This window comes from Corythoichthys intestinalis, chromosome 10 (assembly GCF_030265065.1).
Source record: "Corythoichthys intestinalis isolate RoL2023-P3 chromosome 10, ASM3026506v1, whole genome shotgun sequence".
NCBI classification, from domain to species: domain Eukaryota; kingdom Metazoa; phylum Chordata; class Actinopteri; order Syngnathiformes; family Syngnathidae; genus Corythoichthys; species Corythoichthys intestinalis.
Window position 1 is genome coordinate 27,329,220 of NC_080404.1, and position 23,183 is coordinate 27,352,402.

General features: G+C 38.9%; 1 protein-coding gene across 7 annotated transcripts in view; it reads left to right on the forward strand.

Moving 5' to 3' along the window:
* The window catches only part of sdccag8 (SHH signaling and ciliogenesis regulator sdccag8), a 95,560-nt gene that overhangs the window by 54,665 nt on the left and 17,712 nt on the right, over positions 1-23,183 (forward strand). For all 7 annotated transcript variants that reach the window (XM_057848436.1, XM_057848431.1, XM_057848435.1 and 4 more), the window contains 2 exons: positions 5,978-6,086; positions 14,904-15,035. In XM_057848436.1, coding sequence (XP_057704419.1) covers positions 5,978-6,086; positions 14,904-15,035 — 241 coding nt within the window. The remainder of the gene's footprint in view (positions 1-5,977; positions 6,087-14,903; positions 15,036-23,183) is intronic.

Genomic DNA, 23,183 nt, shown 5'->3' on the forward strand with positions numbered 1-23,183 from the left:
ACGAATTACACCTAAGCGCCAGCAGAGGGCGTCAAAACACCAGAAACACTGGCAGGAAATACGAGGGCATGACAACACTGCCATATGCATATTGGCCCAAAAACGATGTCGATATTGTCAAGTGTCATTTTAAAATTCTTTTATCGGCCGATATTATCGGCCATCCGATAATATCAAACAACTCCAATAATGCACCTTGCCATTGAGCAAGAATACCTGTAAGGTCACACATGACATATATTTAAGGTCAATGTCATGGCCTGCAAATAATCCGGATCTCAATCCAATTTAAAATCTACAGTGAAATTGGAACAAAATGGTCCATGACAAAGGTCTGACATGCAAAGATGATCTGACAACAGAAATCGGAAAGCTTGAGATAGATTGATGAAAAGTACTGTTTTTCACCCATTAAAGACCATGCCTCAGACAACGTAGGCTGTTATAAAAAGAGGTGATGGTGTTTGCTTGATCATTCCGTATTTTGTGTCCTCGGAAATAGAATTGAGTGATTCCATAATATTTTCATCTGCTAGCTGTGTGAATATAATCGTTATGTGACTACCACAATGTTTCCTCTTGATTTCCTTCAGCGTTTTTAAAAGCCAGAAAGTTGCCGTTTCAAATTACTAAAATTTTTTGTCCTGTCTATGGTTTGCTTTTTGTTGTTGTTTTCTGTACAATAAAACAAATTGAGTGAAAACACACCAAGTCTGGTGACAACATATTTTTTTGCCAGAGGTTGTATGATGAAAAATCCAAAACTATTATAACATTGCCCCGGGCAAGTCTCACCCCAAAAATGATGAATGGAAAAGTTTTGGTCATTTTCAAGTTTAATTTTACAAGATAAACTCAGAGCTTTTTGAATGTGCAAAATAATGTATAGATCTACAAGATTAAAATAATTTCTTTGAAGAAAGCTGTAATTTTACAAAAAGAAATGGTACGATGCAGGCAAATCATCTGTTCTGCTACTATTGGATCTCAGCCCCGCATTCGACACGGTTGATCACAACATACTACTCAGCAGATTGGAACAGTGGGTAGGTCTTACTGACACTGTTCTTCAGTGGTTCACATCTTATTTACATGATAGGGATTTGTTTGTGTCAATTGGAAACCGTCAGTCAGAACAAACCAAATTCACGTGTGGAGTCCCTCAAGGGTCAATTTTTGGATCACTCTTATTTAACATCTATATGCTTCCCCTAGCTCAGGTTATGGAACTGTATAACATATCCTATCACACCTATGCAGATGACACACAACTCTACATTTCTGTGTCCCCACATGATTATAGTCCCTTAGTCTCCCTGAGTAAATGCATTCATCAAATCAATGAATGGATGTTCTATAATTTTCTCCAGCTAAATGTGGAGAAGACAGAGGTGATCATTTTTGGGCCAAAAAACGACAGGTCAAAGATAAGCAGGTATCTTAGCACAATATCACTTACAGCTACAAATCAAGTTAGAAATCTTGGCGTAATTATTGACTCGGACCTAAAATTTGATTGCCATGTAAAGTCAGTCACTAAATCTGCTTATTACCACCTAAAAATATAGCCAGAATTAAAGGGCTTCTGACTCAACAAGACATTGAAAAACTTATGCATGCATTCATTTTCAGTAGATTGGTCTATTGCAACGGTATATTTACAGGTCTTGATAAAAAATCAGTCAGGAAGCTGCAGCTAGTACAGAATGCTGCAGAGTCCTCACAAATACAAGGAAACGGAACACCGGTTTTGAAATCGTTGCACTGGCTTTAAGTGAGTCAAAGGATAGATTATAAAATACTACTGCTCGTCTACAAAACGCTTAATGGCCTTGGACCAAAATACATGCTTGATTTGTTAGATTCCTATGAAACATCTAAACCCCTAAGGTTGTCTGGAACCGGTCTCCTGTATATTCCAAGAACAAGAACCAAGCAGGCAGGGTGAGGCAGCATTAAGTTATAATGCTCCTCACCTCTGGAACAAGTTACCTGAAGGTCTGAAGTATGCTCAAACTGTTAGCTCCTTTAAATCAGGGCTAAAAACGCTGTTGTTTAGCACAGCATATACATAACTGCCTATATATTTCAAGCTATTTGCTTTCTATTCCTCTTGTACTTTATCTCTGTTGCTTTCAATTATTATTTATTGGTATTTAGTTTTTTCTATTCGTGATTAAATGCAATTTTTATGTATAATTTAAGTTCCGTTTTCGATTGTCTTTGTATTTACGTTTTATTGATTTAATGTGATTTTTATGATCTTCATGTGATGTAAAGCACTTTAAATTGCCTTGTGTTGAATTGGGCTGTATAAATTTGCTTTGCCTTACTTTATTAAGAGGCAAATAAACAACATTTAGTAGAAAAAGTCCAAATATTCCGACAATAAATTTGTATTTATTAAAGAAATAAAGTGCACATCCAAACTACTACTGCTCACACATCTGTCGCACCATCTGGCTCCTCACCCCCCTCCTCTCCTTCATCCTGTCCTTACCTGTGCGTTCCTTCGCAACTAGGAAGCCCGTTGCTACTTGCCACAACAAAAACATGGAGGCCAATGGAGGGAGGGAAAGTTGGCGGGAAGAGGAGGTGTAAACAAAGGGTTTGTTTCCTGGCACGTGGCGAAGGCACACATGTTGTCTAAAGAGAGCTGACATCAGAGCACAGCAGGAAACATAGAGAGTGAAGGAGGGAGGGGGTATGGTGGACGTTCTTTAGTCACTCGCATCACTTCCTCTCGCCGATCCGACAGACGAGCGCGATAATGAGCTATTTTGCTCTCCTTCCATCCATACGCCACCTTTTTTTCATATTCCTTTTTTTAAATACATGCATACAGAGCTGCCTCTAGATGACATCAGATATTTCTCCCCCTCCCTGTTTGGCTCCCTCCCCCTCCCTCCATGGCTTTGGCTGTTGTTTGTTTCCAGTGCCAGTTCTGCCGGGCTTTCTGTGTCCCAGGGTTCTTTTTGGCCTACGCGTGGCCAGACGCATTCAAAGCCTGTTCGTCTAATTAGCATTCTTCATCGCAACTTTTTCACGCTCTGGCCAAAACTTTACTGTCAATTTATGTGTGTTTGCGCGGTGTTGTATTTGCCTGCCCTCAATGTGTGCGTGTGTGTTGCTTCACCAGATGAAGCAATTGAAAGTTAAGCAATCATCATTGCAGACTGCCACGTTTAGCATGTTTTGATAAAAGGAGTATAAGTAATCATACATTTTGAAACTAACTCATCACAGAAAAATGACTAATGCAAATCAAACCACTGCAAGAATAAAGTCCAATTTGACAAAGGGAAAATACTAAAAATGCTTTGAATTGAGTCATACATCATAACATCTGGCAAAAAATTGTGTGTCTCACAGATTGAGATTCCAGCAAAAAATGTTTTTGAGCATAGTCAAGGTACCAGTGTGCTGTACTGTATAACTAAATTATATATTGCAAAAACAAATTGCAGAAATGTAACTAAAAAGTGTTGTAATTTTACTATAAATAAAATCTGTAACCATACTGTACCTTGAATAAAAATACTAGATTGCTTTACAAGGATGTGCTGGCAAAAGGAAATGATTTAATTAAAAATAAAATTCAAATAACTCATTCAACTTGCCAATAATAGTCACACACACAATTACTACATGAATAGATGTAATTCCTACATTTAAAGAAGTTAAAGTGCCTGTGACAGCATAAAAAATCTGAAATAGTGAATTCAAATCATATTTTAAGACGATTTGACTTTAAACAACAATTATGCAAACCGCAGATGACGAGATATTAGTCTTTAAATCTGCTGTTTAGCCTCGCCTGTCATTATAGCACTCTAGCATCCCCAGCTGGTTGATGACTTCGGCAGGTCACGATCTCAGCTGATTTAGAATTCAGCCCATTGAGAGGGGAAGATTCAGAACGAGGAAAATGTGACACAGAGCAGCAAAATGTCATCATTGTTTCAATCTCTACTCCAATATGTTTACAGGATCTGATCTAAGTATTTTTCCCCAATTGCTGACTAGATGGTATGGTCATGACAAATAACAGTCTTGTGCTAAATGGAATATGAAATATTAATAATGCATTTATTCAGTACGACAGGGCAAAATTGCTGCATAATGGTCAAAGTTGCTGACTTCTTGCACCTCACGAACAGTATTTTATGTTATGTCTGTTTTGTTTTTTCCCTCTCCCGGCTTCGGAGATGGAGGAAAGCGCGTAAGCAAAACAGGAGGCATGACAGCTAGTCGACATGCTAACCAGAACCGAGCAGAGTTTCCAAGTCTTTTGCTCGCCATTCGAAAACGAAAAATTACTCAAAACTACCTCGACTCATGTCAAACACATCGTTATGGTGTTACGTAAATTAATGCATTACAACACGGCAAAGATGTAAACCGTGAGTATGCGGCGTGCAGTTGTTGTGTGCAGCTAACATGGCAGGATGTGTCTGAGAACTTTTTTACATGTCCGTCCATGATCAAACGTAAGTAAATATTCCTTTATTTAAAGAAAGTTTTTTGTGTTTTCTTTGTAACCGCTGTTTTCACAGCCATTTTTAACACAAAGTTGCAATTTCTGATGGGGTGCAAAACTAAATTTGACAGAATACCGGCGGCGAGCAAGTTACGGCTTGTCTTTCTGCTGCAGCCCCAGCGGGCAGGCAGAGAGGGGAGTGAGGGGAATTAATGCCGAAAATAGCGTATTCGCGGTGGACAAACCGGCCGACGGCAGACCCGAGTAAAGTGCTATGCGGGCGGGCACGCGAAGAGATCTAAGGGGGCTGACAAGCCGCCGGTCGTCGGCCGTGTGGCCTTCTCGGTGGACAGAAAGTATTGTCACCCACAAAATGCAAGCCACCTCCTTATTAAAACGTGTGCCATGATCCCAGTATTTGAGATAATACAAAAAACGTAGTTAACTCACTTCCTTGTCGGTCCAATGGTCCCACACTTGTCAGACTTGTTTTGGCCATTCCCCGTGGTGAACGGTAACTTTTTGAAACCCAAAAAAGCTCACATGCCTCTCCCTGATGCAGCAACAAAAGCCTGCAGCACATTGGGCTGGCGTGATGGGTAAAAAAAAGCGAGTTAATCCGCAAAATCTGCTGAATCCGCAGCGCTTCTGCATACTATGGCTAATGGCTGTATTGTGAGATGGTAACCAGTCTGACGTCACATTCGCATTCTTCCTCAATCCAGGAAGTCACACATTTTCATGGTGCGGGGTTAGAAAAATTGAATAAATAAATCGATTGCTTCCACACACATCCAAGCGGTCCATTTCATTCAGGAGCATAAAATACCTCGTGAAATAAGAAATAAACATGCTTTTTTGCTGTCATAAAAACTTTAATCTCATAATATTATAACTTTATTTTGAATACTAAAGTGATTTATCTTTCTTTTCACTGTACTGTAATTATATGCCTTTTTGCTTTAAGAATGTTTCTTTTCACTGTACTGTAAGTATATGGCTTATTGCTTTAAGAATGTTTTTTTTTTTTGCACTTTGTGTTGACTGTAAGCAAAATGAACTAATTGCCCAACTTTTCAAAGACATGGCCTTGCCCTTCCTTTCATTTGATTGTTGCTTATGCCTGATGGTGTGCGAATGTGGGAGCAGGTGGACTGCCATTGCCTCTATCCAAAAACGACAGCCATTGTTATTAGTTGTTTGTTTTCTAAGAGGAGCAAACATATGTTGGTGAACACGTTGCGGTTGCTTTCAAAGGCTGGATGAAAGCCCGCGTTTGGAATGTTCAGAAAGAGGAGAAGGCGGGAAAGGGCACACAGGACACAAATGAGCGACCTTGTCACACTTTCTCTGCAGCTACATCGCTTACAACACGTTTATTCTAAAAACATATGTACTTATTGTGCAACTTTTATGTGCATTTCATCTGTGAACAGCCGCCAGAAAACGCTTTATTATTTATTCCATTGCACAAAACTTTCCTGTGTGCTCCTGCAGCTGGCGAGCTGGATGGACTTCTATCCTCCCAGAATTCCCTCATCCAGAAGCTGAAGGAGGAGTGTCGCACACTGGGTGCAACATTGGAGCAGCTAACGGGAAACAAACGGTGAAAACAATATCAACTTCCTTAAAAAAGTGCCACACTCCATTTTATTTTGTCATCAAAATACACATTAACCGGATTTGTACTTTCTGTGTACATTTATTCAATGACCAAGCTCATAACTAGGGATGTCCCAATTGCATATTTTTGCACCCGAGTCCGAGTCACCTGATTTTGTCCTGATCCAACACCCCCAATTTTTTTTTTTTTAAATTACCGTATTGGCCTGAATATAAGACGGCCCTGATTATAAGACGACCCCATCTTTTTCAAGACTCAAGTTTGGAAAAAAAGACTTTTTAAACACCGAATTAATTTTTATACAGAAAATAATTACAGTACATCTGAAACAAATGATTATAACAATATATTCGACAGAAAAAGCATGTTATTTTGCCTCATTCAAATCCCAATATCTGAACATTTAAATATGTAAACTAAAGTAGGGCTGCAGCTATCGAATATTTTAGTAATCGACTGAAAATTCTATCGATTAATCGAGTAATCGGGTAAAACATATGTATTTTTAGGTGAAGAGCAATTATAAATATACATGAGAAATCAAGACATATCATCTAATATTTAACCATTTTCCGTCAATCAATATCTTTATTTTCAATGTACATTGTTAAAAACAGCCAGCAATTGCATCTCAGATGTAACTACAATTAAAAAAAAGACTAATTCACTGCTTTCACTCAAAAAAGCTTTAGATCTTACAAAAAAGTATATATATATATATATATATATATCTTACCTAAAAATGCCATTACGCTTGATAACACACATCACTTAAAAGTTTGCTGTTTTTCCCACGTGTTTCAATTGAATTTCTACTTGTGTCAAGCTATTTTTAAGCTCTAGTTAAATTTTAAGTTAGTCTAAACTGTAAGTCCTGATAGGATTTTGAGTTTTTGCAGTGTTCAAAATAAATACCTGCTGTATTGGAGCACATTAGGGACCAGTGTTACTTGGTGTTTTATCCAGCAATGACTACTGAGCTAAAATTGATATTTAGCATTATTAAGTTTTTATTTTACACCCTCATCACTCTACAGCGCTTTGTTTTCACAGATTAAATAAAGCCTGTATGTAAGACACGTAAGCCACGCATCAACAGTGGTCATAATTAATAGAAACCTAGCCCTCCGCAGGGCTAACGTTACGTGAGCGAGTGACAGTAACGTTAAACTTATTTATTAGCGATTCGAAGTCTACTGCTTTAAGATGGCGGCTGTTTACTAATGCCGCTGACTCTGTCATTTCGCATCTAGTTCAACATACATGTGATCTCTATGAGACGCATCAGACGGTATCTGCTACCCCTGTAGCATCATGCGGGCTAGTTTTTAGCAATGTCGGCGTCGTTTGTAGCGGCTGTCGGCTGCAGTAAGTTTTTTAAAAAAAATGTATTTATTGCTTCTTCCTCTACGCACGTGACATCAACGCGTTGTCCCGCATTAAAAGTAGTCCGGGCAAAACGTGGTGCTTAGAGCTGTCAAAATTAAACGATTACTCGAGGTGAATAAAATTACTTGGATCAATTTTTAAACTCGAGTTACTCGAGTTGCTCGAGTATTCGTTTCAGCTCTAAACTAAAGTGCAATCACATTTGTAAATGAATGGCTTCTGGTTTTTGAAATGTAAATAAACCAATCTATTGTGATAAAACAATAAAATTGCAATAACTGCATTAACCATCAAAGTGAGGTCTAACTGTAACTGTAGTCTTGAAACAAATCTGAATAAGGAAAAACACTTCAATAAAATAATGCAAACTGGTTAAACTTGAGAGTAGCTGAGATCTATCATGACAAAATATTACTCCTCAAGTTCAGCATTTGCTTCAAGATATCTGGCGCCATCTAGCGTCGTGAATGGGTATAATGTCTAGACCCCGAATATAAGACAACTCCCACTTTTTCAGTCTTATTTCAATGCAAAAAACACCGTTTTATGTTCGGGCCAATACGGTATTTGAACAAAAGTTCCAAACATGTTACAGTACAGTACAGTACTGTTTACAGTACCTCCTCTTAAGCTTTTTCTGGAGGTGTTGCGGAGTATAAAACATATATTTTTTGTTCTATTGGCAATGCCATTGTATTTCTGGATTATTTTGTTACTTTTTAGCCCTTGAAAAATACACAAAAAATGTTTCAAATAAAAAACTCGATCCTTTGCACCCGATTCTGATCCTCTGAAAAATGGCTTGATAGCCCGGTTTCCAATCATGTGATCGGCTTGGGGACACCCCTACTGGTAACTCAATTTACCTAAAATAATAATCAATATTCCCCATTCAAATGAATTGAATGCACTCTAATCTGCTCTTCTCTATTTATACACAACCGCAAAAGGAGTACATTGAAGGTCCTCTGTGACACGATAAAAGAGCTAATAAATGAACTGTTTCAGTGGCTATGTTTGCATGGACATACTGTACTTATTCGGATTAAAAGCCTGATCCGAGTAATAATGCATGTATACAGCCCATTCGGAATATTCTTACTCCATCAATCCTATTCCGAACAAGAGGCTTGGTTTATGTCAATTTATAATTGGATTGGTGCGTATGAAAACACTTATTCCAAAATTTAGGAAGAAACCACCTCAACCGTGCGAGCCTGTGACATCAGTATATGCAATTCTGTTATTCCTGGAAGCTAATAGGCGCAGAGCGATTGAAAGACATGGCGGGTGCTTGTGTCTGTGTCTGAGACAAACACATTGCTGGAGATAATAAGAGATCTTAAAATTGTTGAAGGACTTGATGGAAGGAAAATGGGAAAAATAACATTTCATGCTAACTATTTCCGGTTTAGTTGGTTAATCCGTTCAATCATTCATTCATTCATTCATTTTCCATGTCGCTTTTCCTCACGTCATATGTCATAATAATTGGTTCCTACTGAAAGTGTGATCCATGAACGCGCAAGTCCTAATCAGATCAATATTTTAATGTCAATTAAAACGGTGCATCCGATTATAATTTGAACCCGAGCTCTGATCAGATTGAATAAATTTTGTTAATGTAAATGTAGGCACAATTTGACTTTTAAGAACACGTTTATGACTTTATTCTTTAGGTGCTTTGCAACGGTGAGCAAAGACTGAATCTAAGGGCGTATTCACACCTGCCCCGTTCGGTCTGGACCAAGCCAAAAAAGTTCATGGTGCGTACCTTTCAGGCTTGTGTGAATACGAACCAGCGAACTCTGGTGCAGATCTAACAGAAAGTCCCAGGCCTCGCTAGAGAGGTGGTCTCTGTTTCTTCCAAGCGGACTGTGGTGTGGTTCGTTATAGGTGTGAAAGCGCTGGACCGTAGCTGAAATAACATAGCTTTTTACAAGTAACAGGCTTCCGTAGCAAGGAAATGTTGTTTGGTTAGCACTACGTCAGCTAATATGAGTCTGGATTCAACGTGGAGCAGTGAGGAGTGGAATGTCTATTGTCGTTGTAAAATGGACATGGCGTCAAAGGCCTCTGATGCTCCAAATTTCCCACAATCGCTTGTAATTGGATTAAACAAACCACTATTAGCATGTTTGCAGTACTCTGGAGCTCTGTGATTGTTTACTTTTTTTTTTTTTTACCTTGTTACCCCGCCCAGACTGTCTTGTCCAATAATTGAACAATTTATGCAAATGTGGTTTGTTGTCAAATCCTGGATCGCCTACTCAAATTGCAATGTGAAAAGGAACTGCATCAAAAAAGTCCGGACAAATGTATTTTGGTGCAAACAAAGGGAAGCCAACTATGGCTTTTCCTGGTGTGAATACGTCCTAAAAAAATAACAGAAACAAAAAGAGGGTTATATTGAACACTAGATATTTTCATATGTTTGATTTATTAAATACTAAATAAAAATGCTCCTTTTGACTTACACAGTACGAATGTGCGTATGTGCTTCTGACTACATGATACAAGTTTGCGTCCTGTCTGACCTGCTTTCTTGTTAAACCTGATGCTAGTCTAGGCACAGCAGGCCTGCCTGCCTTTCCATCTGCCGTGTGTATGAGTGTGCCTGTTGTTGTTTGTGTGTATGTTATATACATAAAGTGTGTGCGCGTGTGCGTGAGTACATGTACGACAGTGACCCTGGGCCCAGTGTTCTGTCAGCTGTTGGAGCTGTGCTGCACATTAGTCACATGACGGCCTCCAATCTGGCCCTGACAGATCGCGCTGGCCTCACCAGCCACAGGACACATGTACACACACATGCAGAAATACAAAGACACTTAGTAATGCGACATACACTCCAACAACTATCACTGATAATCACCAAATACTTTAGATATGCTTTTTATTTGTGGGGTTTTAAACTTATACTGTACAGAAGTGTTCGTGTATGTGAGGGAGTTGTGCAGCAGCACAGTGGCATGGCGGTGTGTGTGCGCGTGTGTGTGGGCCTCTGGCTGTTTGAGCTCCTGGAGTCCAAGCCAAGTGTAGCGGTTAAAGTCCTGCTGGACAGCTCCAGTGACAAAGCACACACTCCCACACAAGAGCTGATGAGGTCCGCTCCGTGCTATTGAAGCAGAAAATGGGCTACGGGTGCCCTCGAGGTTCATGTGCACCTTACACATTTGGAACCCTTTTCACCTTGCATTCAAGCCTTGTTTCATGACTTCTACCAGACAGAAAAACTCTTAAGTGTTACAAGAAATAAGATTCCGAAGTGGAAATACTATAATACTATACTAATACTATAATTCTAGTAAGTACTAAATACTAGAAATGTCCCGATCGTTCGGGATCACGTCATTTTCAAAGTATCGGAATCGGCAAAAAAATATCGGCCATGCCTTTTTTTAATATATATATATTTTTTAATTCAATCGTTTTCTAATTGTATTTCACGTTACAGACATAATATGTTACACTCATCCAGAGTCTTTAGTTTAGGCTTAAGGTAGGGTTATCAAATTTATCCCGATAACAGCGGTAATTTTTTTTTTTTTTTAATGTATCACGTTAAAATATTTAACGCAATTAATGCATGCGCTGCACGACCCACTCACGCATTGTCGCGCTCAATCTGTAATGGCGCCGTTTTACCTATATAGAGAGATAAAAGGCAGCGTCAGATGAGTAGAGTGAATTTTGGCAACCTTTGGAGCCTTTTTTTAACTGGCTAAAGCCTTACAATCCCCCTCCCTACGATTAGAAATATCATGGGAAGCAATGTGGGTAAGCAAGGTAGCAATAGATCTTTTTCTTAACACCTTATGTTATTTCCCAACGCAGAGAAGACGTATCAATTGGTAGCACTACGCACAGTCCTGGTTCCACTTCCCATCATGCATTTGGGCATGGCTTCAGTATCATTTACTGAAAGCTCAACAAATACACTAGATGGCAATATTTAGTCACAATATACAAAGTCACAAGTCTTTCTATCCGTGGATCCCTCTCACAGAAAGAATGTTAATAATGTTAATGCCATCTTGAGAATTTATTGTCATAATAAATAAATACAGTACTTATGTACTGTATGTTGAATGTATATATTCGTCCGGGTTTTATTCATTTTTTTTCTTAATGCATTGCCAAAATGTATATGATCGGGAAAAATTATCGGGAATGATTGGAATTGAATTGGGAGCAAAAAAAAAAGCAATCGGATCGGGAAATATCGGGATCGGCAGATACTCAAACTAAAACGATCGGGATCGGCTCGGGAGCAAAAAAAACATGATCGGAAAACCCCTACTAAATACTAATAAATATGTTTTTGTGAGAAGAAAATTATTTTATGCAAAAAAAAAAAATTGACACAGCGCTGTCAAATTTTAAGCAAATTGAGCTGTAATTTTACCAGAAGATACTGTATTTCACAAGTCAGATATCGTTATTTAACAGTGAATACAGATTACATGTAAAAAAATCCAAATATATTATGATAAAATTAGTAATTTTGCCGTAAAAATGTTTTTAACCACATTTTATGGTTATAATTCTATAAAAAGTTGTTTCCAATGAGGTGGAAATAAATTATATATGTAATATTCCAACAATACATTTCTTAGTGACAACAGAAAACTCAGAATTTTATAAGAATCGTGTTGTAAATTTAAAAGATTGCTGTTCCTACGTTACGTTCAAAATCTAATTTTACCAGGTAATGTAATACAAAGTTAAGGGACACTAATTGGTGTATGAATTTATGTGTGTGAATGGGTAAATGTGATCTAATCTAAAGTGTTTTGGTCACTGTAAAAGCGTGTAGATATATGCGCTAAATTAAGTGCTCTTTATTTACCCATCCTAAAGTAAATTTTATGAGGATGAAATTTAAAAACTACAAAACAAAGAAACTATGTAAATATGTATTTTTAAGAGTATGAATTAGTCTTCTGACCAAAATGTACTGATTTAATAATGCCAAAGTTGTAAATTTAGAACAAAAAAGTTCACCGAATTATACTCAAATCACATTGTAATAGTGCAGGGCTAAGGAAAGGAAATCTAAATAATATGAGTACATTTCTGATTAAAATAAGAAAATTCTGTAATCATTACAAATGCAGACACATGCAATTTTTAAAAAATGAACTAATTTGAAATATTACGTGACTAATCGGGAGTTTTACAATTGTAAATGATATATTTCAACTATTAATCATAATTTTATAGTGGTGGCGTGTCCCGTCATCCCTTCACTGAATACCGATTAATGGGGGAGTGGATGGTCCGGGGGACCAACCTAGATCCCACAACTCTCTTTCTGGAGCCTGTGGGAGCAGGGATGGGCTGCGCTGGATCACCCGCCCTGATTGGCAGGGATGGGGCCTTGGCCCTGGGGTGGCCCCCGCGCAGCGTTTCCATTTGTCTGCAGGACTATCACACATCTGATGGGATTAACGCAGGACATGTTGCAATTAGAAAAACTTGAGTTTTAGAAACTATTGTTGCCAGGATTAGCGATAGGGCAGCATAGAATAGGATGTCAACCTATCCACACTTACAAGTGATTCAGATAATACTGGGTTCTACAATTCACATTGCTTATTTGTGTACGCTCCACCCCACCTGATCACATCTCTTTCATCCCCCCCTTTTTCTTCTCATCATCAGGCCCCCCACATGGTGTTAACCGGAAATACAATTAGCTAACGATAGCACTATTCATAGGTAGTGTAGGCATTTAACTCATTTGCTCCCAAAAACGTATAAATACTTTCTATTTTTAATTGTTTCAGTGTCCCAAAGACGTATTTATACGTCTTTTACGTTTTTTTTTCACAAGCGACATCTCTAGGTTCTGATGCAACTTAGCTCCAAAGCACCACGCTGAAAATCCATCTTAAAGCAATAAAACTGGCCACAGGAGGGCAGTAGCGCATTTGGTAATACCCGCAACCGGATTCAACGGAAAGAATGGCCGGGCCGCACGGCCAGGGTGCCGACGGAAAACGACCGAATGGACGTCCAGGATGCCAGGCGGCGAACAACCGAGCAGAACAACCGGGAGGACGCCCGGGATGCCAGGCGCTGGATGACCTTGCAGAACGACCGGGACCAACAGTGCAGCAGACGATGCCGTTGAGTCCATGCTGCTCACCGAGCAGAGCCCGCGCCGCCGTGGTTGGCCGCTCGCGTCCCCCGCACACTCCAGTGTCCCGCGACTCAGCTGGAAACGCGCACGGCCAAACCAGTTCCCCCCCAGGAACACAAGTTCCCGAGGCGAACTCCGCCACGTGGCAGTGGTCACCACAAAAGAAAGACTAAAAAAAATCCATCTTGATGAGACAGATGGCGATGAGGGAAAAGTTTACTCCGGCTGTCGCAGCCACAACAGCGTCATCTCTCAGTTCAAATGTGTACATAAATTGTTACTTTGCGATCAAAAGCTCTATTTGTCTTGTTGTTTGTTATTTTGTAGAAGGAAAACCTTATTCAGATATTTGGGATGTCACAAAAGCTAAAGATAGCTGTGTTAAAGTCAAAGTTATGTTTGAAATGTATGCTTTTACAAAAAGCTCAATTTCTTTTTTTCATCAGAAATTGGAAAATTGCTCAAACTAAGCTATTTTCTAATGCTCATATTTAAAGAATGGAAAAGATATGAACTTTTTTCTCCTGCTGAGAGAAGAGAGTCTAATTTGGTGGGTTCCATGTTTATATAGCAATAGAACAGAATTTTCTGTGGGCCTTGCAAAATCAGTCAAAATCCTGTAAAACGGCCGGGAGCGAAGGGGGTTGCTCCGGTGAAAATGGCTGGGAATGAATGAGTTAATGTATTTCTTGTTGTTGTTTGTTCTTCTCTTGGTCTCTCTGTCCTTTTCTATTTTCCTTTCTGTCCCCCTATAACCCCTCCCTGCTTGCTACTTTCCCCTAATAAACGAAACACAATAAATAATCATCACAATGAGAGTATATCATACTCCCATGTGATATATTAAAACTGTTCAGACCAACAGGACTCTGAAATTCCCATTCTCTGCATCAAGCAGCTGAACAGGACAGGTTAAAAAAAAAAGTTGAATTACAACAAGAAACCAAGTTGTAATTCAATTTTTGAATCCCTAATTTTGTTCTTTATGGAAAAAAACTATTTTTAATGGGGAAAGAAAGTCAAAATATTACAAGAAACGTTTTATGAAAGCAAAAGCAATAATTTTACAAGGGTAATAGTGCAATAAAAAGACAATGAAGGCTTACAAATTTTAAAATATTTTTATATACTTTTTATAACTTGCTTAAGAACCAACTTTTTCTTTGTTTTTTCTTTGTCAATAACTCCTCTTGTAATAGAAAAATGTTATATATATTTTTTGTTTTTTTTTTGTTTTTGTTTATGTACATGTGTTTGTGTAGGCGAGAAGTCGAGCAGCTGGCTGTGATGAATCAACACCTTCAAGACACAGTAGAAAGTATGAGAGTACGATGCTCCGACATGGAAAAACAGTGTGTTTTGCACGGACGTGTGCACAACACCATGAAGAACAGGTTAGTAGACAGAACCAAGAACCACGGGTGAAAACATTTTCCATTTCATGAGTAAAAAAAGAGAATCAGAAAGATAGAAATTACAAAGTTTTGAGCAATAAGTAATACAAGAAACAATCATAATTATGACAGGAGGAAACGATATCCAACTAAAACATAGTGAAAAAAATAATTATATATATATATTTATATACAGTGGGGCAAATAAGTATTTAGTCAACCACCAATTGTGCACGTTCTCCTACTTGAAAAGATTAGAGAGGCCTGTGATTGTCAACATGAGTAAACCTCAACCATGAGAGACAGAATGTGGAAAAAAAAAAAACAGAAAATTACATTGTTTGATTTTTTAAAAAAAAACCGTTGTTAGCTGGGATAGGCTCTAGCACCTCCGCGACCCTCGTGAGGAATAAGCGGCATGGAAAATGAATGAATGAATATTTCCAAATTAGAGTGAAAAATAAGTATTTGGTCACCTACAAACAAGCAAGATTTCTGGCTGTCAAAGAGGTCTAACTTCTTCTAACGAGGTCTAACGAGGCTCCACTCGTTACCTGTATTAATGGCACCTGTTTTAACTCATTATTGGTATAAAAGAAACCTGTCCACAACATCAGTCAGTCACACTCCAAACTCCACTATGGCAGAGGCCAAAGAGCTGTCGAAGGACACCATAGACAAAATTGTAGACCTGCACCAGGCTGGGAAGACTGAATCTGCAATAGGTAAAACGCTTGGTGTAAAGAAATCAACAGTGGGAGCAATTATTAGAAAATGGAAGACATTCAAGACCACTGATAATCTCCCTCGATCTGGGGCTCCATGCAAGATCTCACCACGTGGCGTCAAAATGATAACAAGAACGGTGAGCAAAAATCCCAGAACCACACGGGGGGACCTAGTGAATGACCTACAGAGAGCTGGGACCACAGTAACAAAGGCTACCATCAGTAACACAATGCGCTGCCAGGGACTCAAATCCTGCACTGCCAGACGTGTCCCCCTGCTGAAGCCAGTACACGTCCAGGCCCGTCTGCGGTTTGCTAGAGTGCATTTGGATGATCCAGAACTGGACTGGGAGAATGTGTTATGGTCAGATGAAATCAAAACAGAACTTTTTGGTAGAAACACAGGTTCTTATGTTTGGAGGAGAAAGAATACTGAATTGCATCCGAAGAACACCATACCCACTGTGAAGCATGGGGTTGGAAACATCATGCTTTGGGGCTGTTTTTCTGCAAAGGGACCAGGACGACTGATGTGTGTAAAGGAAAGAATGAATGAGGAAATGTATCGAGAGATTTTGAGTGAAAGTCTCCTTCCGTCAGCAAGGGCATTGAAGATGAGACGTGGCTGTGTCTTTCAGCATGACAATGATCCCAAACACACAGCCAGGGCAACAAAGGAGTGGCTTCGTAAGAAGCATTTCAAGGTCCTGGAGTGGCCTAGCCAGTCTCCAGATCTCAACCCCATAGAAAATCTGTGTAAGGAGTTGAAAGTCAGTGTTGCCCAACAACAGCCCCAAAACATCAGTGCTGTAGAGGAGGTCTGCATGGAGGAATGGGCCAAAATACCAGCAACAGTGTGTGAAAAGCTTGTGAAGAGTTACAGAAAACGTTTGGCCTCTGTCATTGCCAACAAAGGGTACCTAACAAAGTATTGAGATGAACTTTTGGTATTGACCAAATACTTATTTTCCACCATGATTTGCAAATAAATTCTTTGAAAATCAAACAATGTGTTTTTCTGTTTTTTTTCCACATTCTGTCTCTCATGGTTGAGGTTTACCCATGTTGACAACTACAGGCCTCTCTAATATTTTCAAGTGGGAGAACATGCACAATTAGTGGTTGACTAAATACTTATTTTCCCCACTGTAAATAAAATTCTAATAACAAATAATAATTACAAATAAAAATATTTGAATTATAATAATACAAAATAAAAGAATACATGAAATTAAATATACAAAATAGTAATTAATAAATGATTATGAAATAATTTTTTTCAACTTTAACTTTATGAAAAATTTGATGAAAATGAAAAAAACTTAAAATTTTGGGCTACTCTCCCCACCTCTGTCCCGAGCACTGACAAAGGAAACGTTCTGTGTTTGGAACTTGTGATTATATATTAATTTTTTTAAACTCAATTTTTTGTAATAGATTAATCGAAATGAATGTATTAAAGGCTTATCCATAACAAAACAAATATACATTTGAATGGTGTCACCTTAGATGCGAACCTATTGAGTTTGTTGGCAAATTGTGTGAGACCTTAAAGTGTTTCCATATTTGGCTTTGGCTGTGCGTTTGTATGTGACATATTCTGTGTGTGTGTGTGTGTGTGTGTGTGTGTGTGTGTGCTCGTGTGATTGTGCGAGTCTCCACAGGGGTGCTTGGCTTGTCGCCTGCCTCTGCCTATGTGGCCCAGAGTGTGTGTGGGTGTTGTCGTCCCACTCTGTAGGATCTCTACAGCAGCACCTCACCTAGACACACACACTACACACACACACACACACACACACTACACCACATTTTGCCTCCCACCCACCAGTTAACCTGTGACCAGGTAGACAAACAAGAGCAAAAGTTGATGTTGTGGCAGCTGCTTGCAAAAACAATCGCTTGTCGTTTAGGTATCTTTCCTCAGAGTGTGTGTGTGTGTGTATGTGGCCGCGTGTGAACGTGCATGCACGTCCTCAGGAGGTTTCGGCTGAGCGGGAATGCGGCTGCCAAGCGCGGATTGGCCGGGAAGCTGGCGCCTAAACTTGGCGGCGCGTTCCCCAGCTGAACTATGATAATCAGCGTTGGCATTTAGCGAGTTATGTTTTCTGCTTTGACACTTTGCTCAGTGGATGAATCCTCATGCTAGTTACTGCACTTCTCAAGTGGTTTTTCTTTCCTTTTTTTCTTGTCCGTGTGACCGGTTTTTACTTTTTCTTTCGTCTTTGTTGTTGTTGTTTCTTTTTTTGGTTGTGTGATTGTTTGAGAATGTTTTTTTTTTTTTTGGACGTTCGTTCGGGGTTTTGCTGCAGATGAATGTGCTTAACATTGAGTGCGTGCTGCCTGACGGCATTTTGAAGGGTTAACATGATAATTGGAGAAACATTTTCACCCTTTATACATTTTAGAATACGTATTGTGAAATTTTCAAATAAATAAATGAAAACTTTAGAGTGTTACTCGGGGACATACTGTAACTAAAATTTTATTAAGTTTGTCTTAATGAACATTTTATTAATTTATAACTTTATAACTATGAGGTTTAGGTTTTTATTTTGCTGGTCACTTGCCCTAAAAAGTGTTATGGAAGAGTGGGAGTCATGGCCTAAAAATAAAATTCCAAATTTCCAGTGCAGAAAATTTGATTTTTTTTTTTTTCCCCGAAGTTTTCTCTCTGTTGATTTCTAATGGAGAAAATAAGTAATAAAAACAAATACAACGCAGTTTTTCTTATTTTTTTTACTTGTGCAATATGGAGTTTACCGCTTTTTTACTCATGACTGCCACCTCCGGCCTAAAATGTAACTGCAGCCAGCTCATGCATTGCACGCTTGCTTGTACGAGCACGAACATCAAGCAACAAGCATTTGGCGAATCAAATCAGCATCGGAAAAGTAAAATCAGATGGTTGCAAGTCATAAATGGGTTACAAAAGAGGGTTGGAAAAGTGTTTTTACCTAGTGGCGATAAGGCGGAGACTCTGTCAAATGGCGCTTGGACGTGCACACGCGCATGTTCCCTCAGGCTGTTCAACGTTTTTAGGACAGTCACAGGGAAAATGTCACTTCTCTTTGTACTCGTCAGGGCATAAGTGGAGTATGCATTGAGTATTTTAATTTAACAATAAGAACTTCGTGTACCTTTAACTTCACACTCACACTTTCTCCCTCACTCACACGCTTTCTCTGTCTCTCTCGTTTTCAATGTTAAGTTAAAAACTACTTAAGGTAAGTAAAATAAACAAAAATATGCTTACCATTGAAATGAAGACTGAAAAGATAGAAAAGTATGAGTGTGGTGTGTGCATTCGTGAACTTGCTCGACAATACGGCCATAAAATGTCACCAAGCTCGACAGTCCTCCTCCGTTGGCCAGTCTTAAGTTAATGTGACAATTATTATTGTGGTAACAACGCCAAAGAAATTGTCAGCTTCGTCAGGTTTCTAATCATTTATTCCATCAACTTGTGCAACACAACACGCCTATTGTCCGCCGCAGTTGACGCCAGCAACAAAACATTAAAACAGAAAGTAAAATCTCTACCGCACTCTCTATCTCACTGGCACGTCAGCCACGCGGTGCGTTCAGGTACAGCACGCAAAAAACATCTGCCACATTAGAACCCGACTCATTACATTATTACAGGAATTATTATTATTATTTGAGTGTGCGAAATTTCCGGCTCTTAGATTATTCATGATTTGGACGTGGAAGATTCACAAACATCCAAATTCCGATTATTGAAATATGTGAAGTAAAGTGGAACTAAAACATAGTCAGCGCGGTCTTCGGGACGCACTCAGGAACGGACAGAGAGTAAAAATCATGCTTGTCATTACCCGGGTAATGACAATGTTTAACTCACGGCTCTGACTCAATTCATGCCACTAGATAAAAAAACAATAATACGTGACTGCTGCTGACAGCCGCTACAAACCACGTCCACATAATGCCACAGTAGATATCAGATGTATAAAGAGCTAGATGCGAAATGGCAGGCTCGGCGGCGTTAACAGCACATGTATAGAAAACTAGATGTTAAATGAGACTTGCCGGCGTTGGTAAACAGCCGCCATCTCTAAAGCAGTAGACTTCCCTGGAAGGCTGTTGTAGCAAACTTTCCAAGCGAACCTAATTAACTTTTTATCTAAAATACTCCTAAATCGGCAAAATCTCGACTTGAAGCTATCTTTAAAACAGTTTTAAAACTTTCGCGTGTCGAAAGTAGACAGAAGGGAAATTATGGAATAACGGGAGCAATTTTAACAACTTTAACTGTTGATTCACAACATTAAATTAATTGAATGTAGTTTAAAGCTGCTGATACAGAATGGGGACTTGTGTATTTTATTTACTGTTGTGAACTGTTAACTTGATACTGAAATAGTGGTATGTTTAATTGCCATTTGTAATAGTACCAGCAGTATTCATTAAGGATTTAGTGAAGGTTTTCGGGCTGTGGAACAAATTAATGGAATTATAATGTATTCTTATGGGGAAAATCCTGCTCGACATTCGACCATTTCGACTTACAAACAAGGTCCTGGAACGAATTAACTTTGTATCTAGAGGTACCACTTTATTCACTTCATTTAGATATGGAAGGCTGGCTTTGAATGCTTTTGTTTCAGTGCCATTGACGGCGCGAGATGAATGAACATTCATTCGCACCTCCCAGTCAAAATGGATCGGATGTCTAGTGCCGTCAATGGCAGCCAATGCATTAAATGAGTGCCCTGTAAGGATGAAGAAAAAAACAATCATAATTCAAGCATGAAAGACTTAACTTATTAGCTATCATCAACAGCGATAAAGGTCCCATCCTTTTGAGCTGGGTGGGCTCCCTGTGATGGTAACAAATGAGTTAACGATGAATTGCAGTGCCTCAGGCCTGAGATTGCAGTAACAAAATTTCTAATGTCAGTAACGTACGCATACGTGTCAACGTTGGTTACTGTGTTAACTTCTATAAATGTTACTCGATTGCTCGGGGGCCCCATCGCGCCGCCCTGCAGCGTTTTAAGGTGTAATCTGCTAACGAGTCGATCGAGCGAGCGGCCTCGTCACTATCCAGCGCCTTTCTCCCCCCTCCTTTCGTATATCTCCTCTTTCCTCCCCTCGCCGCAATCTGTGCCGTGAAGAGCAAAACATTTGGAAAATCAGCTTGATGTATTTTTACCGGGCCAAGCCGGCTGCCAAACCACACAGGGTTTTTTTTAACACACGCTTCATTATTTATTTTACTATTTCTGTGTTGTTTACATAGAGATGATGATGACGATGATGATGATAAGAGAGATAGATCAGCCAAGAATCATTACAAAGCAACATAGACATAATGTTGAAGACAATAAATAAGGTGGATGTTGAAGATATTAATAATAGTATTGTGACATTTTTAATTCTGTTAAAGTGATGTCACACAGTTTTGTTATGTAAACATATGTTCAGTGTTGCGACACTAAATTATTGTTCACATTACCAAAATTGTTTTAAATAGAAATACAGTAAAATGTGTAAAAATGTTGTTTTTTTTTAATCTTTTAAATCTTCTATGTGTAGAAAAAAAATCCTGACGTAATTTGAAAGATTTGAAAACAATAGTATCATGTTGGAAGGATAAACAATTATTTCAAATTTAAGAAAAACGAAGTGATGAATAAATTGATGAACATAATTTAAATTAAAAAGTATATAAGTAAGTATAAAAAAGTGTTGACTCTTACAAAATATACTTATTTAAAATGTTTTACTTCATAAAAGAATACCTTGAAGGAATTTGTCGTGAACATTTAATTTTTTTTTGTTTTAATTCATGGATGAACCATTTATAAGAATGTATTAAATGTTTCGTAGGAACACTTGATGATAGGCCCTCAAGTACATCAGTCAAACAATAAACAGAATTTGCAAAAGTGTACAACAAATAAAATACAACATTTTACAGTAATATGGAGCAGGTGTGTTTTGAGTTTGAATTTGAAGGTCATGAGGGAGTCTGAATTGCGGGGGTCAGGTGGCCGAGAGTTAGACAACAGGGCGGCTGAAGCGCTGCTCCCCATGGTGCCAAGGCGAGCGGAATAAGCAATCGGGTGGCCCGAGGGTGACCACCTGAGGGTGCAAACCCAGAGACGACAAAGTTTCACTCATCAGTACGGGAGTTGACGAGACTGTAGACAAGGATGGAGGCGGTGCTAGCGTATATTTTTGTGCCACTAAAGAGGTTTTGTGTTTTGTCATTGTTTCATTTCAAGAGATTAGAAGTAATCTAGGAATTTATATTTGATGAGCAGGAGGTGACATAACAGAAGAAGGGAAAAGTTTTCAGAAGATAGATCAAGAGAGGGGCCCCAGGAGGAGACCCAGAAGAGGGCTCAGACAGACCTCTGGGGCACAACTAGGGAAGATTGGAAGTGTAGCCAGTGCCGATGGAGAAGGATGAGAATAGAGAACTGGTGATTTTTAGTGGAGCAGTTTCAGTACTTTGGAGATACTGAAATCTCAATTGGAAAGACTATTACACGGCAGGGTGTGGTGCCCAATTCAGATTTTTTGTTAAATCTGAATTTTTTAGTGTAGCTGTTGATATTGCGAAAACATGCCATTTACAGTATGACTTGAATGTAGCCACGAAGTCTCAAATTCTGTCATTTCACGGTGTTACAGAAGTAAATATTGTCCCTTTAGGAGGTTTTCGCCCTTACGCTTGAAACTCTGAGGATATTATCCCAGCAGAGAAAACATAAGTTTTTTTTTTTTTTTAACCTGATAGCTTCTCGTGCAGTTTATAGATGGAAAAGTGTCCACCTTTGCTCCTTTGTGTCTGTTGTTTGTGTTGTTGAACACTGATGATGTATTTCACTTGATAATTTATCGGTCGCAATTATTTGGATATGCGTTCATACCGCAGAAGCGTCGGCTAGACCAGTGTTTTTCAACCAGTGTGCCGTGAGAGATCGTCAGGTGTGCCATGAGAAATTATCCTATATCGCTTTTTTTAAAATTAGGATTAGAAAGAAAGTTGCAGTCGTGTCCAGATGACCACAGCACGTCTACTGTACATCATTTGATTAGACTCGTCAAGAGTCAATATACACGAAAGTGTCCTTTCCATTTTATCCATATGTGACGACCGTCAATCCTGCTGGTGTTTTATTCCAACACATTGTCGAGGACAGCAAAATGGCTGACGGCTAGAAATTGGAACAGTTCTTGAACGCAACACGAGCAGCTATCCAAACGAAACAACCGTCACTTCAAAAATAGTCGATGGACTATTTTGTTCGCCTTCGTGAAAACACAGAGAAACAGGCAACTTTTTTTTTTTTTTTTAGAAAAACTACACAGGTATATGACAAAGCCCTCAAAGCCAGTAACCCTGTGTCGTTAAAAAAAAAAATCCCACACTGTGGAAGAGACCTTA